At 38.8% G+C, this 24,438-nt stretch overlaps 1 protein-coding gene across 4 annotated transcripts in view; it reads left to right on the plus strand.

Moving 5' to 3' along the window:
• The window catches only part of trioa (trio Rho guanine nucleotide exchange factor a), a 113,312-nt gene extending 93,680 nt beyond the window's left edge, over positions 1-19,632 (plus strand). For 2 of the 4 annotated variants that reach the window (XM_079878203.1, XM_079878206.1), the window contains 26 exons: positions 224-253; positions 370-521; positions 666-765; positions 2,096-2,339; positions 2,420-2,715; positions 3,408-3,578; positions 6,806-6,901; positions 8,872-9,020; positions 9,107-9,173; positions 9,263-9,366; positions 9,956-10,025; positions 10,114-10,203; positions 10,344-10,436; positions 10,529-10,579; positions 10,651-10,728; positions 10,820-11,011; positions 11,123-11,303; positions 12,049-12,803; positions 14,337-14,584; positions 15,159-15,421; positions 15,527-15,689; positions 16,561-16,682; positions 16,988-17,066; positions 17,306-17,506; positions 17,588-17,726; positions 18,878-19,632. In XM_079878203.1, the coding sequence (XP_079734329.1) occupies positions 224-253; positions 370-521; positions 666-765; positions 2,096-2,339; positions 2,420-2,715; positions 3,408-3,578; positions 6,806-6,901; positions 8,872-9,020; positions 9,107-9,173; positions 9,263-9,366; positions 9,956-10,025; positions 10,114-10,203; positions 10,344-10,436; positions 10,529-10,579; positions 10,651-10,728; positions 10,820-11,011; positions 11,123-11,303; positions 12,049-12,803; positions 14,337-14,584; positions 15,159-15,421; positions 15,527-15,689; positions 16,561-16,682; positions 16,988-17,066; positions 17,306-17,506; positions 17,588-17,726; positions 18,878-19,423 (4,680 nt within the window). In that variant the 3' untranslated portion in view covers positions 19,424-19,632. The remainder of the gene's footprint in view (positions 1-223; positions 254-369; positions 522-665; positions 766-2,095; positions 2,340-2,419; positions 2,716-3,407; positions 3,579-6,805; positions 6,902-8,871; positions 9,021-9,106; positions 9,174-9,262; positions 9,367-9,955; positions 10,026-10,113; positions 10,204-10,343; positions 10,437-10,528; positions 10,580-10,650; positions 10,729-10,819; positions 11,012-11,122; positions 11,304-12,048; positions 12,804-14,336; positions 14,585-15,158; positions 15,422-15,526; positions 15,690-16,560; positions 16,683-16,987; positions 17,067-17,305; positions 17,507-17,587; positions 17,727-18,877) is intronic. The other 2 variants (XM_079878204.1, XM_079878205.1) reach the window with 2 other exon arrangements.
• The last annotated feature ends 4,806 nt before the right edge of the window (positions 19,633-24,438 follow it).

The raw sequence follows: 24,438 nt of genomic DNA on the forward strand, positions 1-24,438 counted from the left end.
AATGATATACTAACTAGATTTTTGTCTGTATTGATAAAGTTCAAATGCCAATGACTAAAGCATAAACCATTCATCACAACATGTTGGCAAAATTGGCTCTAAATGATCACAAAACATGTTTATTAATGTTGTCCCTGTCTTTCTGGCCTCTGTCTCATGTAGTATGATATATGATACTTTATAAAGCAGTAAAACCTTGTATATTTCTATATTTCAAATGAAGCTAAGTCAGGGATGCAAACATGGATCCATGGTGAGTACGGCCACACAGTTAACCCACCCTTAGTTCACCATAGAACAGAAAAGAAGTTTTCTCTTACTCAACACTGGGTATTTCTCTGTTTTCTTTCTCTACACGTATAAACACAGGCGTCCGGGATTGAGAACAAACAGGACTGGATAAAGCACATCCGTGAAGTGATTCAGGAGCGCACTGTGCACCTGAAGGGGGCGCTGAAAGAGCCCATCCACATCCCCAAAGCCTCCACATCCAAACACAAGGGGCGCAGATACACCCCCAGGCCAGTGAAACTTCTCTATTCTTACTTGAATTTTTTTTTACCCCTCAGCTTCATTTCACTGTTGCTGGATTTGTTCGTTCTTAAATTTAAGGACTTGTAGTCCTAGACTAGGAGTTAATTTCCTGTGTGTGTTTATGTTTGCAGGGATGGAGAGGATCTGGACAGTCAGGGTGACGGCAGCAGTCAGCCAGACACCATCTCACTGGCCTCCAGGACCTCACAGAACACACTGGACAGCGACAAGGTCAGGATACACATCAATGAAAACAAGTTAAATGTTTTCAGTGTATTATTTATAATCTATTATAGTATTTATTAGTATTTTCTATCAGAGCTGCACGATTAATCGTTAAAATATCACAATCTCATTCCTAAATGACAATGATTCGTCATTGTGTAACACGCTGTCATTATTTCTGTGTTACAAATATTCACATTATCACTGAAGTACTAGGATAAAAGTTTATTGTTCGGATATAAACACTGATGTCTTACGGAAGCGATCAAAATAGAGCAACAATTTTTGAAAGTAACTTGGGGATTTAAATAACGATTATATCAATTACATCATTACCGTTAAGTGACTGTTAAAAAAATGTATTTGTCATGGAGTCTTACATTCAAGAGATTCGTTCAAAAACACTGATTCGTCCAGCAATTAAACAAGTGAAGTCTTTATGAGTCATTGAATCATTCATTCAACCTGTTTTTGTTTTTTTAAATAATTCATTCAGATTAATTAAACGCTTTAAATAGAGTGCAGCAATTAACAATTTGTCAGAAACTCTAGTGAATTGCATGTTATTTTATTTATCTATGTGTTCAGAATCGTGGGAGATTCATGAGCTCTATTTGAAACAAAAAAAAATACAAATTTTTAAGTGATAAGTGATTCTCAATTTATCCAGAATCATGCAGCTCTATTTTGAATTTGCTTTTATTTTTATATTTCCACTTTGCATTTCAATTTTAGTTTTTTTTTTTTTGTTTCTTTATTTTAAATCTTTATTTTAGTTGACAATAACAAAACTGACAAGTTTTTTTTTTTTTTTCTTCTTTTTTTTTTGTCGACGAGAAAATTTAAGAAATGTAATACATCTTCACAGACAACACACAAAGCAAATGCACCCATGAACTTTAAATTGCGTAAGAATGTGTAACTCGTTGCGAATATGCTCTAACAATGCACTATAAGTAATTCAATTCAATAAGAGTCAAGTCATTAATTCAAAACACAGTAATTAATTCTTTATTATACTTATTATGTGATATTATTTCAGGGCAGTTTTCTCATGATATATTTTGTTCATGCTGATGGTTTCTTTCCTACATTAATGTCTTATGTTTTTTCTGAATGATTGGAAAAAATATGTTTGATATGTAGCAGACATTTTTTAAGTCAAGTTTTTTACAAAATATATATTTTTTTATGTGCTTTTTTAATACCATTCCAGGCATAGTAAAATGGACTAGAATGAATGAATATGATATGGCAACACAGTGACAACATTTGTAGGGTATTTTCATCTAAAGACAAACACTATGACTAAAAACATGTCTCTTTTTTTCTTTAGTTATCAGGTGGATGTGAGCTGACAGTGGTCATCCATGACTTCATGGCCGGTAACAGTAATGAACTGACGGTGCGGAGAGGACAGACAGTGGAGGTACTAGAGAGGCTCCACGATAAGCCGGACTGGTGTTTGGTGAGGACCACGGATCGTTCCCCTGCCCTGGAGGGCCTGGTGCCCTGTGCCACGCTCTGTATCGCCCACTCCCGCAGCAGCATGGAGATGGAGGGCATCTTTAACCACAAAGGTGGCCACATTTCTGAAACACTTGCCAAAAATCATCCCAAACCTTCTTCAGATAAAAATCATCTTTTTGTGTTTTTCCAGACGCGCTCTCTGTGTGCAGTAACGATGCCATCTTGCCAGGCTCCTCTGCCACCCTGCAACCAGGTCATGTGATGGGCTCCCAGAGTTCCCCTGGGCCCAAACGCCCTGGCAACACATTAAGGAAATGGCTGACCAGCCCTGTGAGGAGACTCAGCAGTGGTAAAGCCGACGGCCACGTGAAGAAGCTGGCACACAAACACAAGAAGAGCCGTGACGTCAGAAAGAACGCCGACCCAGGCTCGCAGAAAGACTCGGACGACAGCGCTGCCACGCCACAGGATGAGACTCTGGAGGAGGTTGGTGCACTTCCTGTTTTTGTTTTCCTGTGTATAGACTGACTACATTTACATGTGCCCCAGGGTTATTATCGGTAACTTTTCTTCCCTATTGTGAAGTATATCTGAGTAAAATGGCTTCTCGACAGGAAAGAATGTAGGTCAGTGGGGAATTGATTGGATGGTTATGGTTTGCTATTACGCCAGTAAACGTCATCAGAGAAGAGATGTTGCTGCGCTGTCATCAAAATAATGATGTGCACTTGTAAATACTTTATAATCAATACTGCAATATTCTATTAAAAAAATAGGAATTGTCAATTTTGAATTCATGGTAACTTTAAAAACATTTGTGTTACTTGAAATAAAGCTGAGAAAATCTATAGATTTTAGTTGAAAAAAAGAGAAATATTAAACTGAAGCACTAAAATTGTTAACAATAAATAAATTAAAACTAAACCTGAAATTAAAATACAAATAAATGAAACCTAAATAGCAATATATAAAAATAAAAAAAAAGTTTAATTGCAGTGTTGCCCAAATCTAGTTATAATCGCATTATGAGGGTGTATGTAAACGCAGTCATTTTCAGTAGGTACTTTACCACATATTTTTCTGCTTGTTTCAGTTTAGTTCAATATTAACCATACTTTTCAAAGCTGACTTTCTGTTTATGTAACCTAATTCCTGATTATGTCCCTGATCCTCCACAGAGGGTGCGTAACGAGGGTCTGAGCAGCGGCACCCTCTCGAAATCATCATCCTCAGGTATGCAGAGCTGTGGAGAGGAAGAGGGAGAGGAAGGAGCTGACGCTGTGCCTCTTCCTCCACCCATGGCCATCCAACAGCACAGCCTCCTCCAGCCCGACGCACAGGACGACAAGGTGAGCCGCTCGTGATACAGCAGAGCGGGGGACTGAGGAGGAGGGTTGGTGCGCTAGTTTGGACAATTTTTATTTTATTTTAATTTTTCCTAAAACCTCAATTAAACCTCTTTAGAGATCCTCAAACCCATTCAAACTTCTATGTGCCAGCGCTTGTATCTCCTCCTGGGATATTCAGTCCTGACTTTCACTTTTCCAGTTCTAGCTTGTGTAACTGTGACTACAATGCAAGCACTGTAAAACTGTTTTTCTGATCATATTAACCTTGATCATAAAGAATCTTGTCATCTTGGCCCCACTACACCTGGCATTAACATGCAAGCCGTTTGGATAATCTTGGGTGGATTCTTATCATATTTAATAAGGGTGGAATGTGTTTCTTCACAATAAATCAACCATATCTGATTACTTATCAAATTATTTAAATGGATTACTCTTGTTTTTCTAATTTCTTTGCCCGAGAGAGCACTTTTCCCCCTTTTAACCCCTAGTAACATTACTGAGGTAATGTTTGTAATCAAAGGAAATGCAAGAAATAAATGACAAAGCATTTTAACTATCCGTTTGCAATTTTGCTGCCAGATCTCTGTCAAATCACATGATGCATTGGAATGGTGTAAATGCAATATGGCTTAATAATATCTAGACCAGTGGTTCTTCGCAAACTTCCATACCTGTTTTCATACCTGGCTCTTTTGTTTTGGAACCTGGTGTATTTTCTTCCTTGGTTTGGTTTGTTTAGGCATATATGATCACAGCAATTGATGAGAAAGACCAATCCGATTCAATGGACCAACGAACTAAGCTGTATCGCAATCTATGATGGGAAATTGCATAGATTGCACGTTGCACGTTTGTTTTGCTCATAATGGATTGTGAGTTAACCTGCAAAGACAAAGTGAAATGCCCAAATGAAATTTGTTTAGATTAACACATTTCAGAACTGTCCCTCATTAAAGTTCTGACGAAGCCTTGATTCCTGCTCAAAATGATGAGGTAATATAACAACAGTGCAAATAAAGCCTGGTCTATCCATCCATCCTGACGGATGATCGCTTTGAACCTTATCGTGCCTTATCGTATCGTGTGTAACTTGTATTAACAAATTGTGGTCCATGTAGAAATGTTGCCTTGTTAAAATGAACCGAGCTAAGAAGAAACTGCAACATTGTAACAATTTTAATCCCTGTTTCAGAACAAAACAGACGTTCTAAATGTGTGAGAATACCCTTAAAAAGATTTAAATTAGTAATTTATTATTAATATATTAAAATAATCTAACTCTAAATTAAAATGTTTAAAAAAAAAAACATAAAATCATCATTCTTTTTATTTTCCCTCAATAACCTTTTATTTTTTTTAGTGAAGAACTTGTAGTTCTTGAGACTTCTTGAATCACAAAATGAATTGTGGTTAATTAGTTTAATATGTCAACACTCCTCAAATATTGTGTTGAGAACCACTGGTCTATATACACTGAACCGAATCCGAAATGCATGTTAATGCCAGTCTCAAAGGGGGTCCGAGAGAGATAGAGAGGCAGATTTTTCCTTGAGTAGAATGTAGTCTCTTGTAAAACGGCCACAATAGGATTGAAATGCTGGAGTTTTAGCTGGTCTCATCGCTGCTCAAGAACAGCTTGTGACACTAATTTCTTTTTCTCTTTTGTTTTGTTTGGGCTGTATTGTTTACCATAGCATTACGTTGATTTGTGTCCTGTCTTTGTTTTATCTCAGTTCCCATATCTCTCCATCTGACTCCTCCCCTTTCTGGCCTCCCTCCTTTCACTTCATTTCTCATTGCTTTCTTTTCCCATAACCCCCTGCTTATCAAAAGACCCGAGACCCCCTTTCTTTCTACTTTTATTTGCTGCCTTTTTTCGCTCTTGGTTTTTTTGGTAGAGATTTAGAAGCCGACCACTTCCTGAGAACTTTCACTTTGAAGTAGTGTTCTTTTAGAAGCAGATTCCTCATTTTGGTTTGATTCCGTTATTCCACTTTCATCTAGACAAGACTTCCTCTTTCTGTTGTTTAAATCTGTCTGATTTAAACTTAGAACCACAAAATGCCCTTACTCATCCTTTTTCATTTTTTTTCTCTTCTAGTTTTCTACTTATTTTACATTGTTGTTTTATATGCGATTTATGATTTAGCCCCATCTTTAATTGATTGTCCTCCTAACGCGCTGGTTTTTGATTGGACTGGGTTCCTCGAACGCGTTCTAATGCATCGCAGGTCAGAAAGACGTGTACAGGTATATCCGAACGTCGACATCAGGGAGCTGTGATTAGGTAGAAAGAGGGTCATGTGCCTTATACAATGACTCTGAATCTCAGAGCCCACTCTCACTCTTTACCTCTCTAACCAACCCTCCAAACTCGCCCATTCACACCCCTCCCCCCTCCCCTCTGTGCTTATCCCCTCATTATCCACTCTGCTGTCTGATTGGCCTGTAAAAGCTAAGCAGACCTGAGGCCACACCCAGACACAAATTGGAAAGTCTGGAAGGCACAGCAAGGGTGAGACTTTCTGCTGGATTTCCCTCTATTTCTATTTGATGAATGTTTTTGATTGCCAGTTTTCGAACCTAAAGTAAAGAAACCCTCCGCCAGTCTCAGGTGTCGAGCATCAAGCTATTGTCAACCTGAATTTTTTTTTTTTTTTTTTTTTTTTTAAGACCCCATGAAATGCAGCAGGTTTCTTTCCTCTGTTGACACATTTCCTATTTTGGTCTGTTTGGCTGCAAGACTAGGACTGTACATTTTAAATGCGTATATATCTTCTAAAAGTGTATTTTTGTCAATGCATATAGAGCTATCACACATCACATGGAATAAAAGCCATTTTGATTATATGGGGCCTTTTTTATGAATAAAATTGAAATCAAAATATCTCTATTATTTTCGACTTTTCAAAACTGATAAACTGCACCAGAGACTGTTTGAGAGTGCAGATTTTGTACGTTTACAATGGTGTGATGCCAGACACATAATAATAATGTTATTACCATTAGTTACTGATGCATTCAACATAATGCAGTGAAGCTATTTTAACTGCTGTAATAAAATCAAAATTGCATTAAATGTCTTTGAGGGCAAAGACAATAAACTAGTGCCTAAATCCATGCCTGAATGAATCCTGATTACAGTTTAGCTCCATATGGCTCATATTTCCTTTGTGTCATTTAGTTTGTCTTTTTTCCCTCTTTCACTGTCTTTATCTCTGCAGACTTCTTCCCGTCTCTCCGTCCGACCCTCCAGTTCTGAGACTCCCAGCGCTGCAGAGCTAGTCAGTGCCATTGAGGAGCTGGTCAAAAGCAAGATGGTAAGAAGTGCACAGATGTATATGAAATGAGGCCCTATCTTACACCCGGCGCAATGCAGCGACGTGCGCGATGCGAGTGTTTTTTGCTAGTTTCAGCCTGACGCAGTCATCATTTTCACGTCCTGCGCCACGTTGTTTAAATAGCAAATGCATTTGCGCCCATTTGTGCACCCATGGGCGTGCTGGTCTCAAAACGAGGTGTGTTCTGGCGCATTGTTGGTGCGTTGCTATTTTGAGGCAACAGAAATAGACTGTGCCATTGACCAACTGAAACCTGGTCTAAAGTCAATAGCGCAATATTTTTTTTGTTATTTAAAGAGCGCGTTAGTAATGTGTGCCTATAGGCGGGTCCACAACGCGCGTACTCTCTGCTTATTAAACACACAGGGACGCACGTACAGCAGCACACAAACATGCCAGATATTAAAAATAAAAGGATTACAATGGAAAAGATTATTATTGTGTACATAAAGATATGGTGGAATCCGACTTGTCCCGTAGATGTTCTGCTTGCGCACTTTTACCTCGCGCACGAGCAGATCCGTTTTCGCTCTGGAGACGCGTTCGGTCTTTCCACTATCAATTTCCTTCATGTAAATAGCGAATCTGCCATGGCACGAGCGCAACTGGCATTTAAAGGGAATGGGAGATGAGACTCTGATTGGTTTAACGCACGTAAATCCCAAAACACACCCATTACTCATTAAGAGAATAGGGACAACCCTTTTAGACCATGCGCCTGGCGCGCCGACCATTTTTCCCGTCGTTAAACTAGCAAAAGTGGATTCGGACACGCACTAAGTGAACTTGCGCCGTGCGCTTAAAGGAGAACTCCGGTCAATTTTAACATTGAGCTCATTTTTTTGTACATTTGGAGTGCTGTCAATACAGAGAACAACGACAAAAATCGGTGTTGCTTACACCGAGTTATTCTATTTTTAAAATTTGCACCCTGTTGACTTCAATGGGGCAAGTACTAAACCTGCTTTTAGCCTCTTAACATCCTTGATGTGTAATTACAAGTGCACAGAAAATGTGAGTGATTCCTTCTGAGTGAACACGAGTGAGTCTGACTGCAGTAGATGTGAAAGAAATGTATAAAAATGATGTTATTTAAGCCAGCGCAAATACCTTTGTTTACATCCTGTTTTTCGGTTGAAGTCCAAAGTAGTCGATTGCCGAGTTCACGCGCGTGATCATAGGTATTAAACCTATGCGTGTGAACTCTGCAATCGACTACTTTGGACTTCAACCGAAAAACAGGATGTAAACAAAGGTATTTGCCCTGGCTTAAATAACATCATTTTTATACATTTCTTTCACATCTACTGCAGTCAGACTCACTCGTGTTCACTCAGAAGGAATCACTCACATGACCTGTGCACTTGTAATGACACATCAAGGATGTTAAGAGGCTAAAAGCAGGTTTAGTACTTGCCCCATTGAAGTCAACAGGGTGCAAATTTTAAAAATAGAATAACTCGGTGTAGGCAACACCGATTTTTGTCGTTGTTCTCTGTATTGACAGCACTCCAAATGTACAAAAAAATGAGCTCAATGTTAAAATTGACCGGAGTTCTCCTTTAAGACCATGCGCTTAGATCCTTAAAATAGGGCCCATGATATGATATGATATATGATATGATATAATAAAAAAATGCCACAGTGTTGTTATTATTGTTAAATATAAAACACAAATGAATATAATATAATACCACAGTGTTATTACTATTATTGTTAAATATTAAACTTATTATTAACCAGGTATTATACAAGAATTTTACTAAAAATATATAAAATAATACCACCGTGTTTTTACTATAGTTATTTAGTAAAATAACTATAGCACACCGTGTTTTAGTTATAATATTAAACTAATAACCAGGCATTATACAAGATCTTTACTAAAAAATATAACATTTCAAGTAGCTTACCCATCGTATTATTTGTCCGGTCTCATGTCCACACAGGCTCTGGAGGACCGGCCCAGCTCTTTGTCTGTGGAACAAGGGGACAGCAGCAGCCCCTCTTTCAATCCATCTGATAACTCCCTGCTCTCCTCCTCCTCTCCGATCGATGAGATAGAGGAACGCAAGACCGGCTTCCTCAAGAGACGCCAGTACGTCATCATGCTCTCTTCCCTCTCTATGTTACTGTCCTCATAATTTTCAGCGCCTGTAACACACGTCCCTTTTCTCCTTTTAGTTACATCCTGCTGGAACTGATCGAGACGGAGAGGGACTATGTGAGAGATCTCAGTTTGATCGTGGAGGTAAGTGCATACTATTCACTGGATGCTGAGATATAGACATGTGATCATGTGACTGGATGTGATGTGACGCTGTGTTGTGTGTCCGGCAGGGCTATATGACCAGGATGAGGGAAGATGGAGTACCAGATGATATGAAAGGAAAAGACAAGATTGTTTTTGGAAATATTCAGCAGATATATGACTGGCACAAAGAGTATGTATCTACTCTGTGATGTATTGTATTATGTTTTCAAATTGTATTAAAGAGGACCTATTATGCTTTTTTTCCGTCTTCGTTTAGTGTGTAGTGTTGCTGTTTAAGAATGAAATACTGTAGGTCTGCAAAGCTACAAAACACAAATTCACTCCAAAAGAAGTTATTCTTCCTGGAACGAATGAGTCACAATATTCCTCATTTAAATAATTCTTGACCAACGTATATGCAAAATAAAGGGGCGGGGCCTCGTTAAGTTAGTTTGTAGTGTGTTGAAACTCACGGTTATGGTAAGGGGCGGGACATTTCCCAAACACGCTCGAACTGGTTGACCAATCACAACACACTGATCCAGTCGACCAATCAGAGGAGGGGCTTCATAGAGACAGAAACTAAATAGAACGTTACTGACAGCTGCAACAATGTAGGGCATAATAGGTCCTTTCTTTTTTATTATAGACACTGATTGGAAAAAAGGCCAATAAAAAAGGTTTACAGCATTGTCTGATAATTTAAGCAATTTTGTGGCTGTTAATTTCAAAACTATTTTGAAGAGAGATGAAACTAACTGCAGTCTTTAATATTTCAGTTTCTTCCTGGGAGAGCTTGAGAAGTGCCTTGAGGACCCTGACCGGCTGGGCCCTCTGTTCCTCAAACATGTACGCCGCTTTTTAAGCAATCAATCAAACTTGTTCTTTTACTGTAATTTAACATTGTTCATACTCGTGAACTTGTCATGCCTTTCAGGAGCGACGGCTGCACATGTACATTGTTTACTGCCAGAACAAACCTAAATCTGAGCACATTGTCTCAGAGTATATCGACACCTATTTTGAGGTGCGTATCTTAAATCTGGATTTATAAAGCTTGGATGTCATTACATACATTATTCATTAATATAAGTATGCCACAAAATGTAAATCACATAAGACATCATGAAACACTTCCAATGTCAAACTGAATCGCCTCTCTTGCAGGATCTGAAACAGTGTCTGGGTCACAGGCTTCAGATCCCTGATCTGCTCATTAAACCTGTTCAGAGAATCATGAAGTACCAGCTGCTGCTAAAGGTTTGTCCATCTACCGCATCTCACTGCTCTAGACCTGTTGACAAATGTTAGTCTAATCATGATTCTGATGCGTTTTGTTTGTTTGTTTTCAGGATTTCCTAAAATTTTCCAAAAAACTTGGAATTGATTCAGTGGAATTGGAGGTATTTCATTTTATATTTAAACATTATTCTTTTCAATTCTGTTCTATACTGATGATGTTCTTGTGTTGTAGAAAGCGGTTGAGGTCATGTGCATTGTACCAAAAAGATGCAACGACATGATGAATGTCGGTCGACTCCAGGGATTTGATGTAAGAACTTGTTTATGTCAGTAGATTATTATCAAGAAGGTGTTTTACGTTTGAATGGATGGATTAAACTCATGTGATCGGTCTCTGACAGGGAAAGATCATCGCTCAGGGGCGTCTCCTCCTGCAGGACACCTTCATGGTGGCTGAACCGGACGGAGGCCTGCTGAACAGGATGAAGGAGAGAAGAGTCTTCCTCTTTGAACAGATTGTAATCTTCAGTGAACCTTTAGATAAAAAGAGGGGCTTCTCAATGCCTGGCTACCTGTATAAATACAGCATCAAGGTACAGGCGTCCTCATCTGTCTGTGTCTTGGGATCTAATTTTGTCATGACAAATGTGTTGAGAAGTAAAAGACTAAGTAAAAACATGATGTTTGTGTGTGTGTGTGTGTAGGTGAGCTGTCTGGGGCTGGAGGACAGTGTGGACGGAGACCCCTGTAAATTCGCACTGACCTCCAGAACGTCTAACAGCAGCAAAGAGGCCTTTATTCTGCACTCAAGCCATCCTGGAGTACGACAAGTCTGGATGCTGCAGATCAGCCAAATCCTGGAGAGCCAGCGTCATTTCCTCAATGGTACAGCAACCAGCAACACTTACGAGTATAAAAGTAGGTCTTTAGGTCGAGTCATAAATGATGTTTAACATGCATTTAATACAAACAAAACAATCAAAAAAGATCCATCCCCCTGTGATTTTAAGGGCTGAACAATTTGAAGATTTTTTTTTTATTTAAAATAATTGCTAATTTTGCTATTTTAAAATGTGATTATTGTTGTAATTATTATTATTCATAAATTAATATTGTTATATATCAGTTTGCCTATAATAGTAATGATAATTATTATTATTATTCAATAAAAAATTAAACAAAATAAGATATATATTACTATTGTATTAATACTTTCACTGTCAAATTAAAACAAAGATTAAAAAGAATCCTTTAACAATGCCATTTTAAAATTACATTACTAATAAGCTTGTCTTAATTATTTTTTATAATTTATAAACATACTGTTATTCATTGTTAATAATTTTTCATTCATAATACATTAACTTATTAACTTAAAATGTTACAAATATATTAGTATATGTAGACACTTATTATTATTGTAGGTTAATGTTAGTGTTATACGTTTTGTTCATTTTAAGGCGATGCCTAAAGCTGTAACTAATGCTAACAATTTTGATCTTCATGATAAAAAGAATTAGCACAATCTCATCCAGCCCCTTCTTGCCTGTTACACCCTGTCAGCTGTTGTGCTCGTGTGCGAACGGTTCAGTGAAGTCTCTCTCCTCACTAGATGTCTTTCCTCCTGCAGCGCTCACATCTCCCATAGACTACCAGAGGAACCATGTGGAGGGCCCTGGTGTCTCAGGCAGCAGTGTACAGGCTGGAGGGAACGGGGGTCAGGTGATGGCCCCTGGAGGAGGCGGAGGGGCCCCGGCTGGGTCGGGTTCCCGCTCTCGTCCCTCCCGTATTCCCCAGCCCTCGCGTTTGCCTCAGCCGCTCCGTCATCACTCTCCCGCCCTGGGGCCCGGAGCCCACGAGCCCGACGGCCTCGACAAAATATCAGGTATGTCCCCGAGACCTCACTCCAGGGGTCCCTCACCCTCTTGCACCACAGAGCCAGATCCAAAGGTGAAGGTTGCTGCGAGCCCTCACCCCAAACAGACGGACCCAACGGAAAGCGCTTCCAAAGAAAGCAGGGATGGAGCCTCTCCGGCCCAGATCCCTCGAGCCACGGTGGCCCCGCTAGCTCTGGTCAAACCCAGACCCGGAACGGTCTCGCCCATGGCCTCCCCGTTAGCCACCCCGGCTTTCAAAGACTCCATCCCACCCTGCAGTCCTGGGCCGAAGACGGGCGGCAGCTCCGGCTCGTTCTGGAGCTCTGTTCCCGCCTCTCCCGCCAGCAGGCCCGGCTCCTTCACCTTCCCCGGGGAAGCGTGCGACACCCTGGGACGGCAAAATCAGAACCAAAGTCACCGGCATTCCACCCACAGTAAAGACGCAGACCGCATGAGTACCTGCTCTTCTGCCAGTGAGCAATCTGTCCAGTCCACTCAGAGCAACGGGGTAAGAGACACACTCCTGCCCCGGGCCACCGCAGCGCTTCAGCTCAACTCTGCTCCTGTCTTCCCCTCATGAATGACTCTCTAACACACCTGGATTCTGTCTGATTTCTGCCTCTCCTAACCTGGTTTCTACTCTGTGGACCTCCAACAGAGCCTTTTCTCTGCATCTCAGAAATCTAACCGTTCTGCTTCTGGCCAGATACTAACTGTTTATGGAGTTGTAAAACAAGAACTAGATTTCTCCTTTTTTTTTTAAATCAAAAAATCAAAATATTAACCTCAAGCTACTTTCTTTGTGAGGTCTTTACAAGATGTTTTTCCGTCTGAGAATCAGCTTTTCTTAAGGACTAAAGGTGCAGTCACGTTTACTGTTGTTATGCAAATTTTTGCAGGTGAAATTCAGTCATTTTGATAGGAATCACCACAGTTGGGAGATTTGGCAGTGGGTTTAAGTTGATCACACTGACCAACAAAAAACTGCTTGGTTTGAAAGTGACATCTCTGTGAGCTGTGCTTCATACATCACTACACCACTGACTTTTTTTCACGTAGTTTCGCCAAAATTTAGCTAATGTGACCGCACCTTATGTTAATCTTACGTAATGAATGCTGGAAACATCAGTGTTAGTTTTGATTCTGCCTGTCATGTGACTTAGTTCAGAGTTTTAGATCTTTTTAACAGGCTACTGTAACTAACACGAGTTCTTATCTCAGTTTCTTTTCTGTTTCTTACCTTTTCTTTGACTGTTCTGGTTTACTAATGCATGTTTTCGATGCAGTGCACTTGCAAGGTTACATGTCAATCAAAAGTTGTAAATATTACTGTTGAGCATGGGAGTTATTATGGAATGTTTTGACATTATCAAACACCAAAAACATACATTGTGTTCTGGATTTACTAGCCCTCATGTTCTGTATGTGGTCAAAGAGACCTCAAGACTTGCTAGATCAAAAAACTATGAACATTGATGCATCAGGCTGAAATGAAGACGTAATCTTATGAAAACTGATTGTAAATAAAATTTCAACTTGATAATGCTTTTAATGTCCTCCCTAACAAATAGTGCATTACATCTAGAGACCCAAAAACATTTAAACATTTATAAAACATAAAAACAAGCATTATTTTCAGTTTGTGTACTTAAAATAAATTGTATTGTATTTTTGTACGGTGTTGTTTCTATGTCAAAATTGACCATAAACAAACAACATTGTTACCAGAAATAATCACTTTTCTTTTTTAGTTAAGTACATGGCTGCTCTATGATAAAACATAGGGATACAGCTTTAATAATACCCTCTTGCTTTTGATTGGTCAGTGGAACATATTACATATTACAAGGAAAAATATACAGCGTTTTTCTAAATGACACATTTAAGTGGAACATGAGGGTTAATGTGGAAATATTGTCGTTTCACACGGGTAAACGCATGTTGTACAGTACAGGGGTTTGTATTAAAGGTATTAAGTGTCTCTGGTACTAAAACCCGTGTGTGTGTGTGTGTGTGTGTGTGTGTGTGTGTGTGTCCACAGAGTGAAAGCAGCAGCAGCAGTAATATCTCCACCATGTTGGTGACTCAGGACTATGTGGCTCTGAAAGAGGATGAGATTAATGTAGGTCAAGGGGAGGTGGTGCAGATCCTGGCCTCCAATCAGCAGAACATGTTCTTGGTGTTCCGCGCCGCTACAGACCAATGCCCCGCCGCCGAGGGCTGGATCCCCGGATACGTGCTGGGACACACCTCCGCCATCATCCCCGACGCATCAGAGGGGACCATTAAGTAAGAGCTCGCCTCTAACCGTTTACATAACACATGCTGAATCTTTCATAATGCAACAAAATCAAACACAGCAGTTAACTGTTCTTTGTGTTCTAGGGGACCTATTATGCTTTGTTACGTTGTCACCTTTCTTTAGTATGTGATGTTGCTGTTTGGGCATGAAAAAGTCTGCAAATTAACAAAGCATCACAATATTCCTCATTTAAATAATCCCTTCCTACACATAAAATAAAGGGACGGGGCTTGGTTGAGTTAGTAGTCTGATGAAACTCACGGTTATGGTAAGAGCCACGACATTTCTAAAACGTTTGAAGCAGTTGACCAATCACAACAGACTGGTTCAGCCGACCAATCAGAGCACATTGTGCTTTTCGGAAGGAGGGGCTTCATAGAAACTGGAAATCAGGGCGTTATTGACAGGAGCTGCAACAATGTCAAATATGTGAAAAATAAGGTGTTTTTTGAACATTCAAGCATGAAAGTCAAAAATCAAGGGCATAATAGGTCTCATTTCATAAGTTACATTCGATATGTTATGCGACCATTATTTTTAACATAATGTGTTGCTTTCCAGTAGGAAATCATGGCATACATCCCTCCGCATTCGTAAGAAGTCAGAGAAAAGAGAGAAGGAAAATAAAAAGGAGGTCAAGCTGGAAAACGGATACAGGAAATCCAGAGAGGGACTAACCAATAAGGTCTCTGTAAAGGTAACACTAATAAAAACAAGCACAAATCTTTCTTTCTTGTCATTTTCTGGAAATCCTTCAGAAAGATGTATACTCAAAACTTTGTTCTCTATTTTGCAGCTTCTAAATCCCAATTATATCTATGATGGTAAGCTCAAAATGTCTGTTAAGTGAAATGTTCTGTTTGCTTAGAATTATAAACAGCTAATAAAGGGATGACATTTATAATGGATTGTTTTTTCTCTCCTCCCAGTTCCCCCGGAGATCCTCGTCCCCCTGAGTGACGTGACCTGTGATAAAGGGGAGTGTGTCACTCTGAGGTGTAAAGTGTGTGGCCGCCCCAAAGCCACAGTCACATGGAAGGGACCCGATCAGTCAACACTCACGAACAACGGCCACTTCAGTATAGTCTACAGGTGCGGACAAACAGGACAAAATTGTTTCCGCAAAAAAAAAAAAATTTGTCTTGCAACATTAGAGACATGAATATATTATTTTATTATTTTGGTCATATAACGATATATATATATATTGCTTTTAGGGCTGTCAAACGATTAATCGCGATTAATCGCATCCAAAATAACAGTTTGTTTTTACATAATACATGTGTGTGTACGGAGTATAATTATTTTCTATATATAAATACACACACATGCATGTATATATTTAAGAAATATTTGCATGTATATACTGTGTATATATATTTATTATTTATATAATTTATATTATATATAAATATTTTATATATAAATAACACATTTTCTTAAATATATATATATGCATGTGTGTGTATTTATATATAGAAAATAATTATACTCCGTACACACACATGTATTATGTAAAAACAAACTTTTATTTTGGATGCGATTAATCGCGATTAATCGTTTGACAGCCCTAATTGCTTTGTTTATATATCTCACTTTAATATATCTATCACTTGTTAGATTTATGTTTTAATACCTGGAAGGGACATGGTGAGGAAAAAATATATTTCAATGCTTTGCGTTCCCCCAAGACACTTTGCATTCACTCGCAAAGAACTCAACGTTTTGTGAACGTACAAATATTTTGCGTTCCCCCAAGAAACTTTGTGTGAGCTAACGCAAAAGCATTGACATATAATTTTTCCTCCTATAATTTTTCTTCCATCTCCATGTCCATTTAGGGGCCTAATATAAAGATATTAGATGTTTCTCCTGAAGGACAAAATACTGATTTTATTCTATATGATTTCATTGCAGTGATTAAACTAATCTAATGTTTTATTTTGTTCTCTCTGCACCACAGTGAGACTGGCGAGGCCACGCTGCGTATCGTAGGTGTGACCTCAGAGGATGATGGCACGTACACCTGCATCGCTACCAATGACGTAGGCAGTGTGGCATCATCAGCCAGTCTCAGAGTGTTGGGTAAGAATATGTTCCTTTTCAAACTGGCCTTGCAGAGTGTCTATCTGGAGCAGGGTTCCTCAAACTCGGTCCTGGAGGGCCGCTGTCCTGCTGAGTTTAGCTCCAACACTGATCAAACACACCTAAGCAAGCTAATCAATGTCTTCAGGATCACTAGAAACTCACAGCTAGGTGTGTTTGATCAGGGTTGGAGCTAAACTGTGCAGGACAGTGGCCCTCCAGGACCGGGTTTAAGGAACCCTGATCTGGAATTTCAGAGGTTTAGATAAGCAAGGCTCTGAACTTAACTTGACTGTCTTTCACAGGAACTACCAGCGATGGAATCCGGGTCATGTGGAAAGACAACTTTGAGTCCTTCTACACTGAGGTAGCAGAGCTGGGCAGGTGAGACGCGTGGCAATTTATACACACAATTTTGATATCAAATAGATTCATTTATAAAAACTTTGTAAGGGAATCCATTAGAAAAAACATGGTGGCACACTTTTAGAGAATATTAACACAATGCAAGTTCGTCACAAATGAAGGGTAGAGTACGGTTTTATTTTTGTCAGAAACATGCTAATATAGAGAAAGGACCGTGGCAACATCGTGATTGTGATCGTGTTGTTTCTCTCTCTTAGGGGAAGGTTCTCTGTAGTAAAACGCTGTGACCAGAGAGGGTCAAAGCGGACTGTGGCGGTCAAGTTTGTGAATAAGAAACTCATGAAGCGAGACCAGGTGACCCACGAGTTTATTGTCCTACAGAGACTCCAGCACCCTCACCTAGTCAGGCTACTGGACACCTTTGAGACCTCCAGCAGCTACGCACTGGTCCTTGAGATGTGAGAGCACACACACTTTAACATCTTTAATATTTCACACTCAGAGATGTTCCTGAGCTTCAGTGTTGTGTTCTTGCACAGGTCTGATCAGGGCCGTCTCCTGGACTATATTGTGAGCTGGGGGAACCTCACTGAGGAGAAAGTGGCCTTTTACCTCCGGGACATTTTAGAAGCTTTGCAGTACTTGCACAACTGCAGAATAGTTCATCTGGATTTAAAGGTGGGTGTCATTTTTTTGTGTGTATATATGTGTGTTTGTGTATATGTGTGTGTGTGTAGTATCATCAGTCAAAAGTTTGGAGACATTACTATTTTTTATGTTTATTACAATTTACAATTTAAAATAATGGTTTTCTATTTGAATATACTTTAACATATAATTGTGATCAAAGCTGAATTTTCAGGATCATTACTCCAGTCTTCAGTGTCACATGATCCTTCAGAAATCATTCTAATATGATGATTTATTATCACTGTTGGAAACAGTTGTGCTGCTTGATATTTTTTTGGAACCTGTGATACTTTTTTCAGGATTCATTGATGAATAAAAAAACGTTAAAAAGAACAGCAATTCAAAATAGAAATCCAACAATATAAATCTTCACTATCACTTTTTTTTTATTTAACACATCCTTGCTGAATAAAAATATTAATTTATTTCAAAATAGGAAAGAAAATAACTTAGTATCCCCCAAACTTTTGAATAGTAGTGTATATTGTTACAAAAGATTTCTATTTTAAATAATGCTTTTTTTTCTAACTTTTTATTCATCATAGAATCCTGAAAAAAAGTATCACAGGTTATTAAAAAAATATCAAGCAGCAGAACTGTTTCCAACATTGATAATAAATCATCATATTAGAATGATTTCTGAAGGATCATGTGACACTGAAGACTGGAGTAATAATGCTGAAAATTCAGCTTTGCATCGGAAATAAATTATATTTTAAAGTATATTCAAATAGAAAACCAATATTTTTAAATTGTAATAATTTTTCAAAATATATATATTTTTTTCTGTATTTTTGATCAAATAAATGCAGGCTTGATGAGCATAAGGGACTTCTTTCAAAAAACTTCAATAAAAGTCATTTTTCCAAACTTTTGACCGGTACTGTACTGTACATACGTGTGAAAATGTAGTATTTCTTATTAGCCTTTTTATGATTACTATTTTTGTATAATTTTTATGTAAAGCACTATGAATTACTACTATTAAATATGCTATATAAATAAACATGTCTTAAATAAATAATTTTATTTAACAATTAGTCATTTATATTTTATTTCTCATTTAGCATGCTAATTAAATATTAATATTAATAAAAATTGAATTTCGAAGCGATGCTAATGTCTCATTTTCTGACCAGCCTGAAAACCTGGTGGTGGAGCAGAGCGTGTCCCAGCCGATGGTGAAGCTGACAGACTTCGGCGACGCAGTGCAGCTCAACTCGACTCCTCACGTTCACCCTCTGCTGGGAAGCCCAGAGTTCGCAGCCCCCGAGCTGGTTCTCGGGGACCCCGTCTCTCTCTCCTCTGACCTGTGGGGTCTGGGGGTGGTGACGTACGTGATGCTGAGCGGGGCGTCTCCGTTCCTGGACGAGAGCGTGGAGGAGACGTGCCTCAACATCTGCCGCCTGGACTTCAGCTTCCCCGACGACTACTTCCAGGGCGTGAGCCAGGCGGCGCGGGATTTCGTGTGTCTGCTTCTCAGGACCGAACCCTCCAAGCGCCCCCCAGCTGCCGCCTGCCTGCAGGACCCCTGGCTGAGACCCGGGGGGGGCCGTCGCTCAGCCGAGTGCATCGACACCTCCAGACTCATTTCCTTCATCGATCGGCGCAAACACCAGAACGACCTGCGGCCTCTCGGAGGCATAAGAGCCTTCCTGCAAAGCAGACTTCAGCCCAGGATCTGACCCAGAATCATGATCTCATCCTCTTTCCCATGCCAATTAAGAAGACTTCAGTCCTGAGCCTATCAAAATGTGTGCTGACAACCATATCTGCCAATCAGAGCCTTCGTCAGCAGACGAGATTTAAGATTGATAGTTCTCTCCCAGTTTGCTGCTGCCTTGTTTCCAATTCAATTAAGACTTGTAAGCAGAGATTAAAACAATGGAACATAAATATAAATATATATATATATATATATATAAATATATATATAAAATATTTCTTTGATTTGCTGAGTGATCAACAAATCTACACAGGTGGACTGATATTTCGTGTAGAACAAGAGTACCTGCACAAGCGTGGTTTTTGAAGAAAGCGATGCCAATGCGATTTAGCGAGGAGAACGAGTTTTTCTCTTTGTGTTTTGAGCCAGAGAGCGAGCGGCTGTTTCTGTGCTTCTACAGTGTTCGACTCGGAACATTTCTTAACGAACCTTTAGAGAAAAACGGACACACGACACATTTTCAGGTACATCTTTCAATAAAAACCGTTACATCGACTCAGTCTGAATGAACGCAACACACAAATCGTCGAGAAGCGTTTTAAGTGGAAACTTGTTTTGGTCTCTTTGTGTAATTAGTTGCTTATTTCAACGATGATGATTGCGCCACATTTAGCTGCGGAGTTTTTACAGGCTGCGAGTTCAACCTCTTTTTTTATCTACTACGACTAGAACAAATTGTGTTGTGCAATCTGCAGATGTATGCGCCTTATTCTATACTATGTTTCTTTCTTTCTTTTTTTAAATGCAATGTCACATGGGTGGAGATACACAGCCACAGGGCGGCAGGCGTCTGAGCGGATCGGCTTCAGACACGACGACTGAATACTGTAAATGCACTCACGGTGTTTGTTTCCGGTTCTTACCACGTGCAATGTTGCAGCTTCGATGGTTTATGCAACTGTTTATGAAGACATCTGTTAAACCTTTAATAAAAACGTAGAATAGCACGTATTTGGTGCTGTTGTTTATTTAATCCGGTCTTTTTCAGTAAGTATTAAAGCCCTGTCCTCCTTACGGGGTTGTTGTCTACATGGCACTTACGCTAGTCACTTTTCTGTTGATATACATATTGGTATGCCAAAGCTCTCCATGCTTTATGAGAATTAGTTTTTCTTCTTCTTCTTCTTCTTTTCGGTCCCCTACACACATTTGACTCCTTTAAGTTATACGCTGTATAGCTGTGACTGGTTGTTTACATGAGTTTTTCATAGCTTTACAACAGTTTTTCTTCATCTATTTTCCATGTTTCACAGATTTTCCGTGCATTTTTGGAGCGTTTCTGAAATGCGCCTCCCGTTTAGACTAGGCAGTCCTTGACATTGATATGATTTCAATGCATAGCAAGATATCATGGACAAAAATGTGAAGCCTTTAAATTATGATATTTATCTCGTCATATAGATAGTTTTAATGCAGATGTAGGTCCTTTTTAGTTTTAAGGCCTCAGTTTTTGGTGACAGATTAGTCGTAAGAAGCTCTCAACAATTGAAATCGTCACTGGAATGCCGTTGGTATGCGGTCTGTAACCATTGGCCGGTTGTCCTCATTTCCAGTGATCCTCGCGTCATTCATCAGTCAACTGTTATCTTTGAGATTTTGAAGCGTATTGAAATGTTTGATTGGTGGGCAGTGACTCCTTCCCGGTAGGAAGGAGCATTGTTGATTCATCTGTATAGACCCATATAATGTCCCCTAATTTATTTGTCATTGTAAAGTTGTACAGATGCCTTTACAGCGTGGGAACTTGGACTGGATACATTTTTTTTTTAAAGTGTTTCATTGAATGTCTAATTTTAGTTCTGATCTCATTGTATTTTAATGTATGTATTATCATTTTAGACTTGTTTTATTTGGATTATTTTATACTTTTTGCATGTGTATATTTCTTTGTACAGAAACCATAAGTGTTTACGCGATATGTGCTGTAAATATTTTCAGTTTTGTCATCATTATTTTGGAATTAAACATATGGAACATTCTCATGGCTGCTGTGCTTGGTTTATTCTGTTTCGGAGTTTGTCGCACTGATTGTCAATAATGCAGATTTGTAAACACTATTTAAAGTTTTGAATGTTCAGGTTGGGAAGGGAGAACCGCTTCCATTTATATATAAATTAATTTTCTAACCACAGTGACGCGATTACTTTACCAATTGGCGATTGGCTCTTCTATTTATAAGGCGGGACTTATTCCGCCATTTTGAATATGTTTTCTCCATAGACAGTAAAAGAAATGGACACAGCGACCCCATTGGGTTCAATGGAGAAAAGTGAAGTCAATTAGAAGCACTCACTTCCTGATGGTCGAGCGTACTGCACAGACTCAAACTGAGCTTGACGACGTAGATGTGACGTGAGCAACCCGTCTGTCTTCTAGTAGCTGTGCCAAGAGAAATCTGAATTATTCCCTTCTGAAACTTGCAGAGACGGAGAGTGTGAGTAGGAGGTGTCCATGAGCTAAGAGCAGGAGCAACTTTTGCTAAGTATTCTGATGAATTATTTTGTCATTTTGCCTCCACGTCCCCCCGATTGCCCACAAGCTTCTCCTCCTGTCCATACGGTAATCTCTCTACTGTGCGACAGAGAGTCGCGTGGTTATGACGCAATCGTTAGCCTATTTTTTACAAAAACTGCTTCTATGGGGCCATAACGTAAGATACAAGGTAATGGAGCTCTTTTTTTACATTTTCGTGTTTCTTTAGAAATAAATAATGGACAAATGGAGTCTTTAAACGCCTCAGATGTAAAGTTATTCGCTGTCAAAGTGACGCCAAAATGAATGGGAGTCAATGGAATGCTAACAGCAGGTGATGGTCTGCTAATCAATGGCGGCGCCTGGGGAAGCTTCAGTTTTTTCTGAAAGAGATTACCCCCTTGGTTTTCTCCCATTCATTCGCGACGCGTGATTATATCCTCCTGGGACCCAAGAATAGACTTTTGTCCACTGTAGTGGACATTATTTTTTAGTGAATTTCTCTGACATCATACATGTCACATGACACAACCTGGGTGTCCTGTAAAGAGCACATTCAGGACTTTTCAGAGATACCAAATGTTTGGAGGTTTCATCATGAAAGCAACTACTCCTTGGTCTTTAAAAATGTCTGACATTAATTTAGTGATCAAATGTAGCATTCTTATGGAAATATGATCATATATTGTAATTATTTAAATTGGACTACTTTTCAAATTGTATTTCATAAAACAACATCTCAGGAAAATGTTAAGGGGTTTCAAATAAAAAAAAATTACTTTGTTACAGAACAGGGCGTTGATTTCAAACGGGTCCACTGTAGAGGACATCAGGACTTAAATCATGTTTATCAGGCATTTTGTGAGACACAAGTGAATATGGAAATAAATTATACATCAATATTCCTATGAAATATTAGATATTATTACTCCAATTAATACCAATTATTACACTTCTTTTTTCATTAAATGTTGCTCCAAGAACACATTAATGTGCAAATTAGATACAGTGTATAGATACATTGCATTGAATGGGAATATTAATTTATGGCCATTTTACCCACATATTGCATAAAGTAAAATGGTGTATCAATTCATTCCATTATTTCTTTCATAACATAGTTGAGAATAATCTTTATACAAATTTTGGTTGAAAAAATCCTGAAACCCCAAAATTTAATGGTGATTGAAAAAAATTCCATTGTTTTTGCCTATACATATAATTTCATGTCATTTTATTTTTTAAACAACTTAGTCCTGGCGTCCACTACAGAGGACATAGCATAACGCATGAATAAAATATTATTTTTCAAAAATGTTTTTTTACCATTTGTTTATTGTGCTCTAAACAGTGTGATGACATGGAAAAAAACTAAATTCACAAAACTTTTTTTTTCTGGGTCTCAGGAGGATATGAGTGCCGGCGTCTTTTGCTACGTCCCAATCCGTCTACTTTTTCTACGCCCTAAAAGTATATACTCTTTTTGTGAAGGAAAAAGTAGATACTTTTGAGTGTGAAGCAAAAGAGTACACAAGCTTTGGGACAAACTATCACGTCATACAATTGCGTCTTTAACGGTTGGTCTCTGTCGCATCCTATCACAGTAAACTGGCCTGTCAATCATCTTGTCACAGTTAAAATCTTCATATTTCACGTCCTACCGTATCAGAGAGAAATGCAGTAGCACGTTGATCTGCAGTCGTGGGTCTTTCATGAGGAGAACTCTAATCATATTAATGCATAATGATGCATTTAAAAGTTAATGGCCAAATCTTAATAAAACGGATCCTGAATCAACGAACAAACTGTTTTCAACTAAAAACGGATTTATGATTATGACTCCCTCACACTTTTCGATGTCTACTTACCTACAGACGCTTGTTTAAAAAAAAAAAAAGTTATGATATTACGGAGAAGAGACCATGAGGATGTAAGTGTATAGGACTTTTATTGCATCACACAGATGAACACTACAGTGGTTTGCATTGTGTACAGACAATACGAGGAACATGGTAACATTGCACAGTAGTAACCAGCGATGCATTATTTACAGACAGACTTAGATCTTAAATAACACAGTATTCATTCATAATTACAGAACTGGAAGAACGAACTGAAGAATGTGTCAAAATGAGAACGATCCAGCTTGGGCTCAAATCAGTGTTACCTATATGAACTGTAATGTAAAATCTGGCAATATTAAGACATTGAATATTCATATCCATATGATTGTCTAACCAGCTGTATATAAATGCTTTATATAAATGGGAACTTCTTGCATGACTAATAGATAACACATTTAACCGAATGCTAATGGGCAGAATTTAGCATCTGTTGCTGAATTTATACTGAGACTTCCTGAAAGTCTTCCTGTCTGTGAGAGTGTATTGCTAAATCAAATGCCTGTCATGAGGCTTTTGAATTAGTCATGTCACCATAATAATGACGTTATCATTATCAGAGTCAGCAGATGGCTTTGCTCTGGCGCATGCATGATAATAT

This window comes from Squalius cephalus, assembly GCF_949319135.1.
Source record: "Squalius cephalus genome assembly, chromosome: 8".
Lineage (NCBI taxonomy): Eukaryota > Metazoa > Chordata > Actinopteri > Cypriniformes > Leuciscidae > Squalius > Squalius cephalus.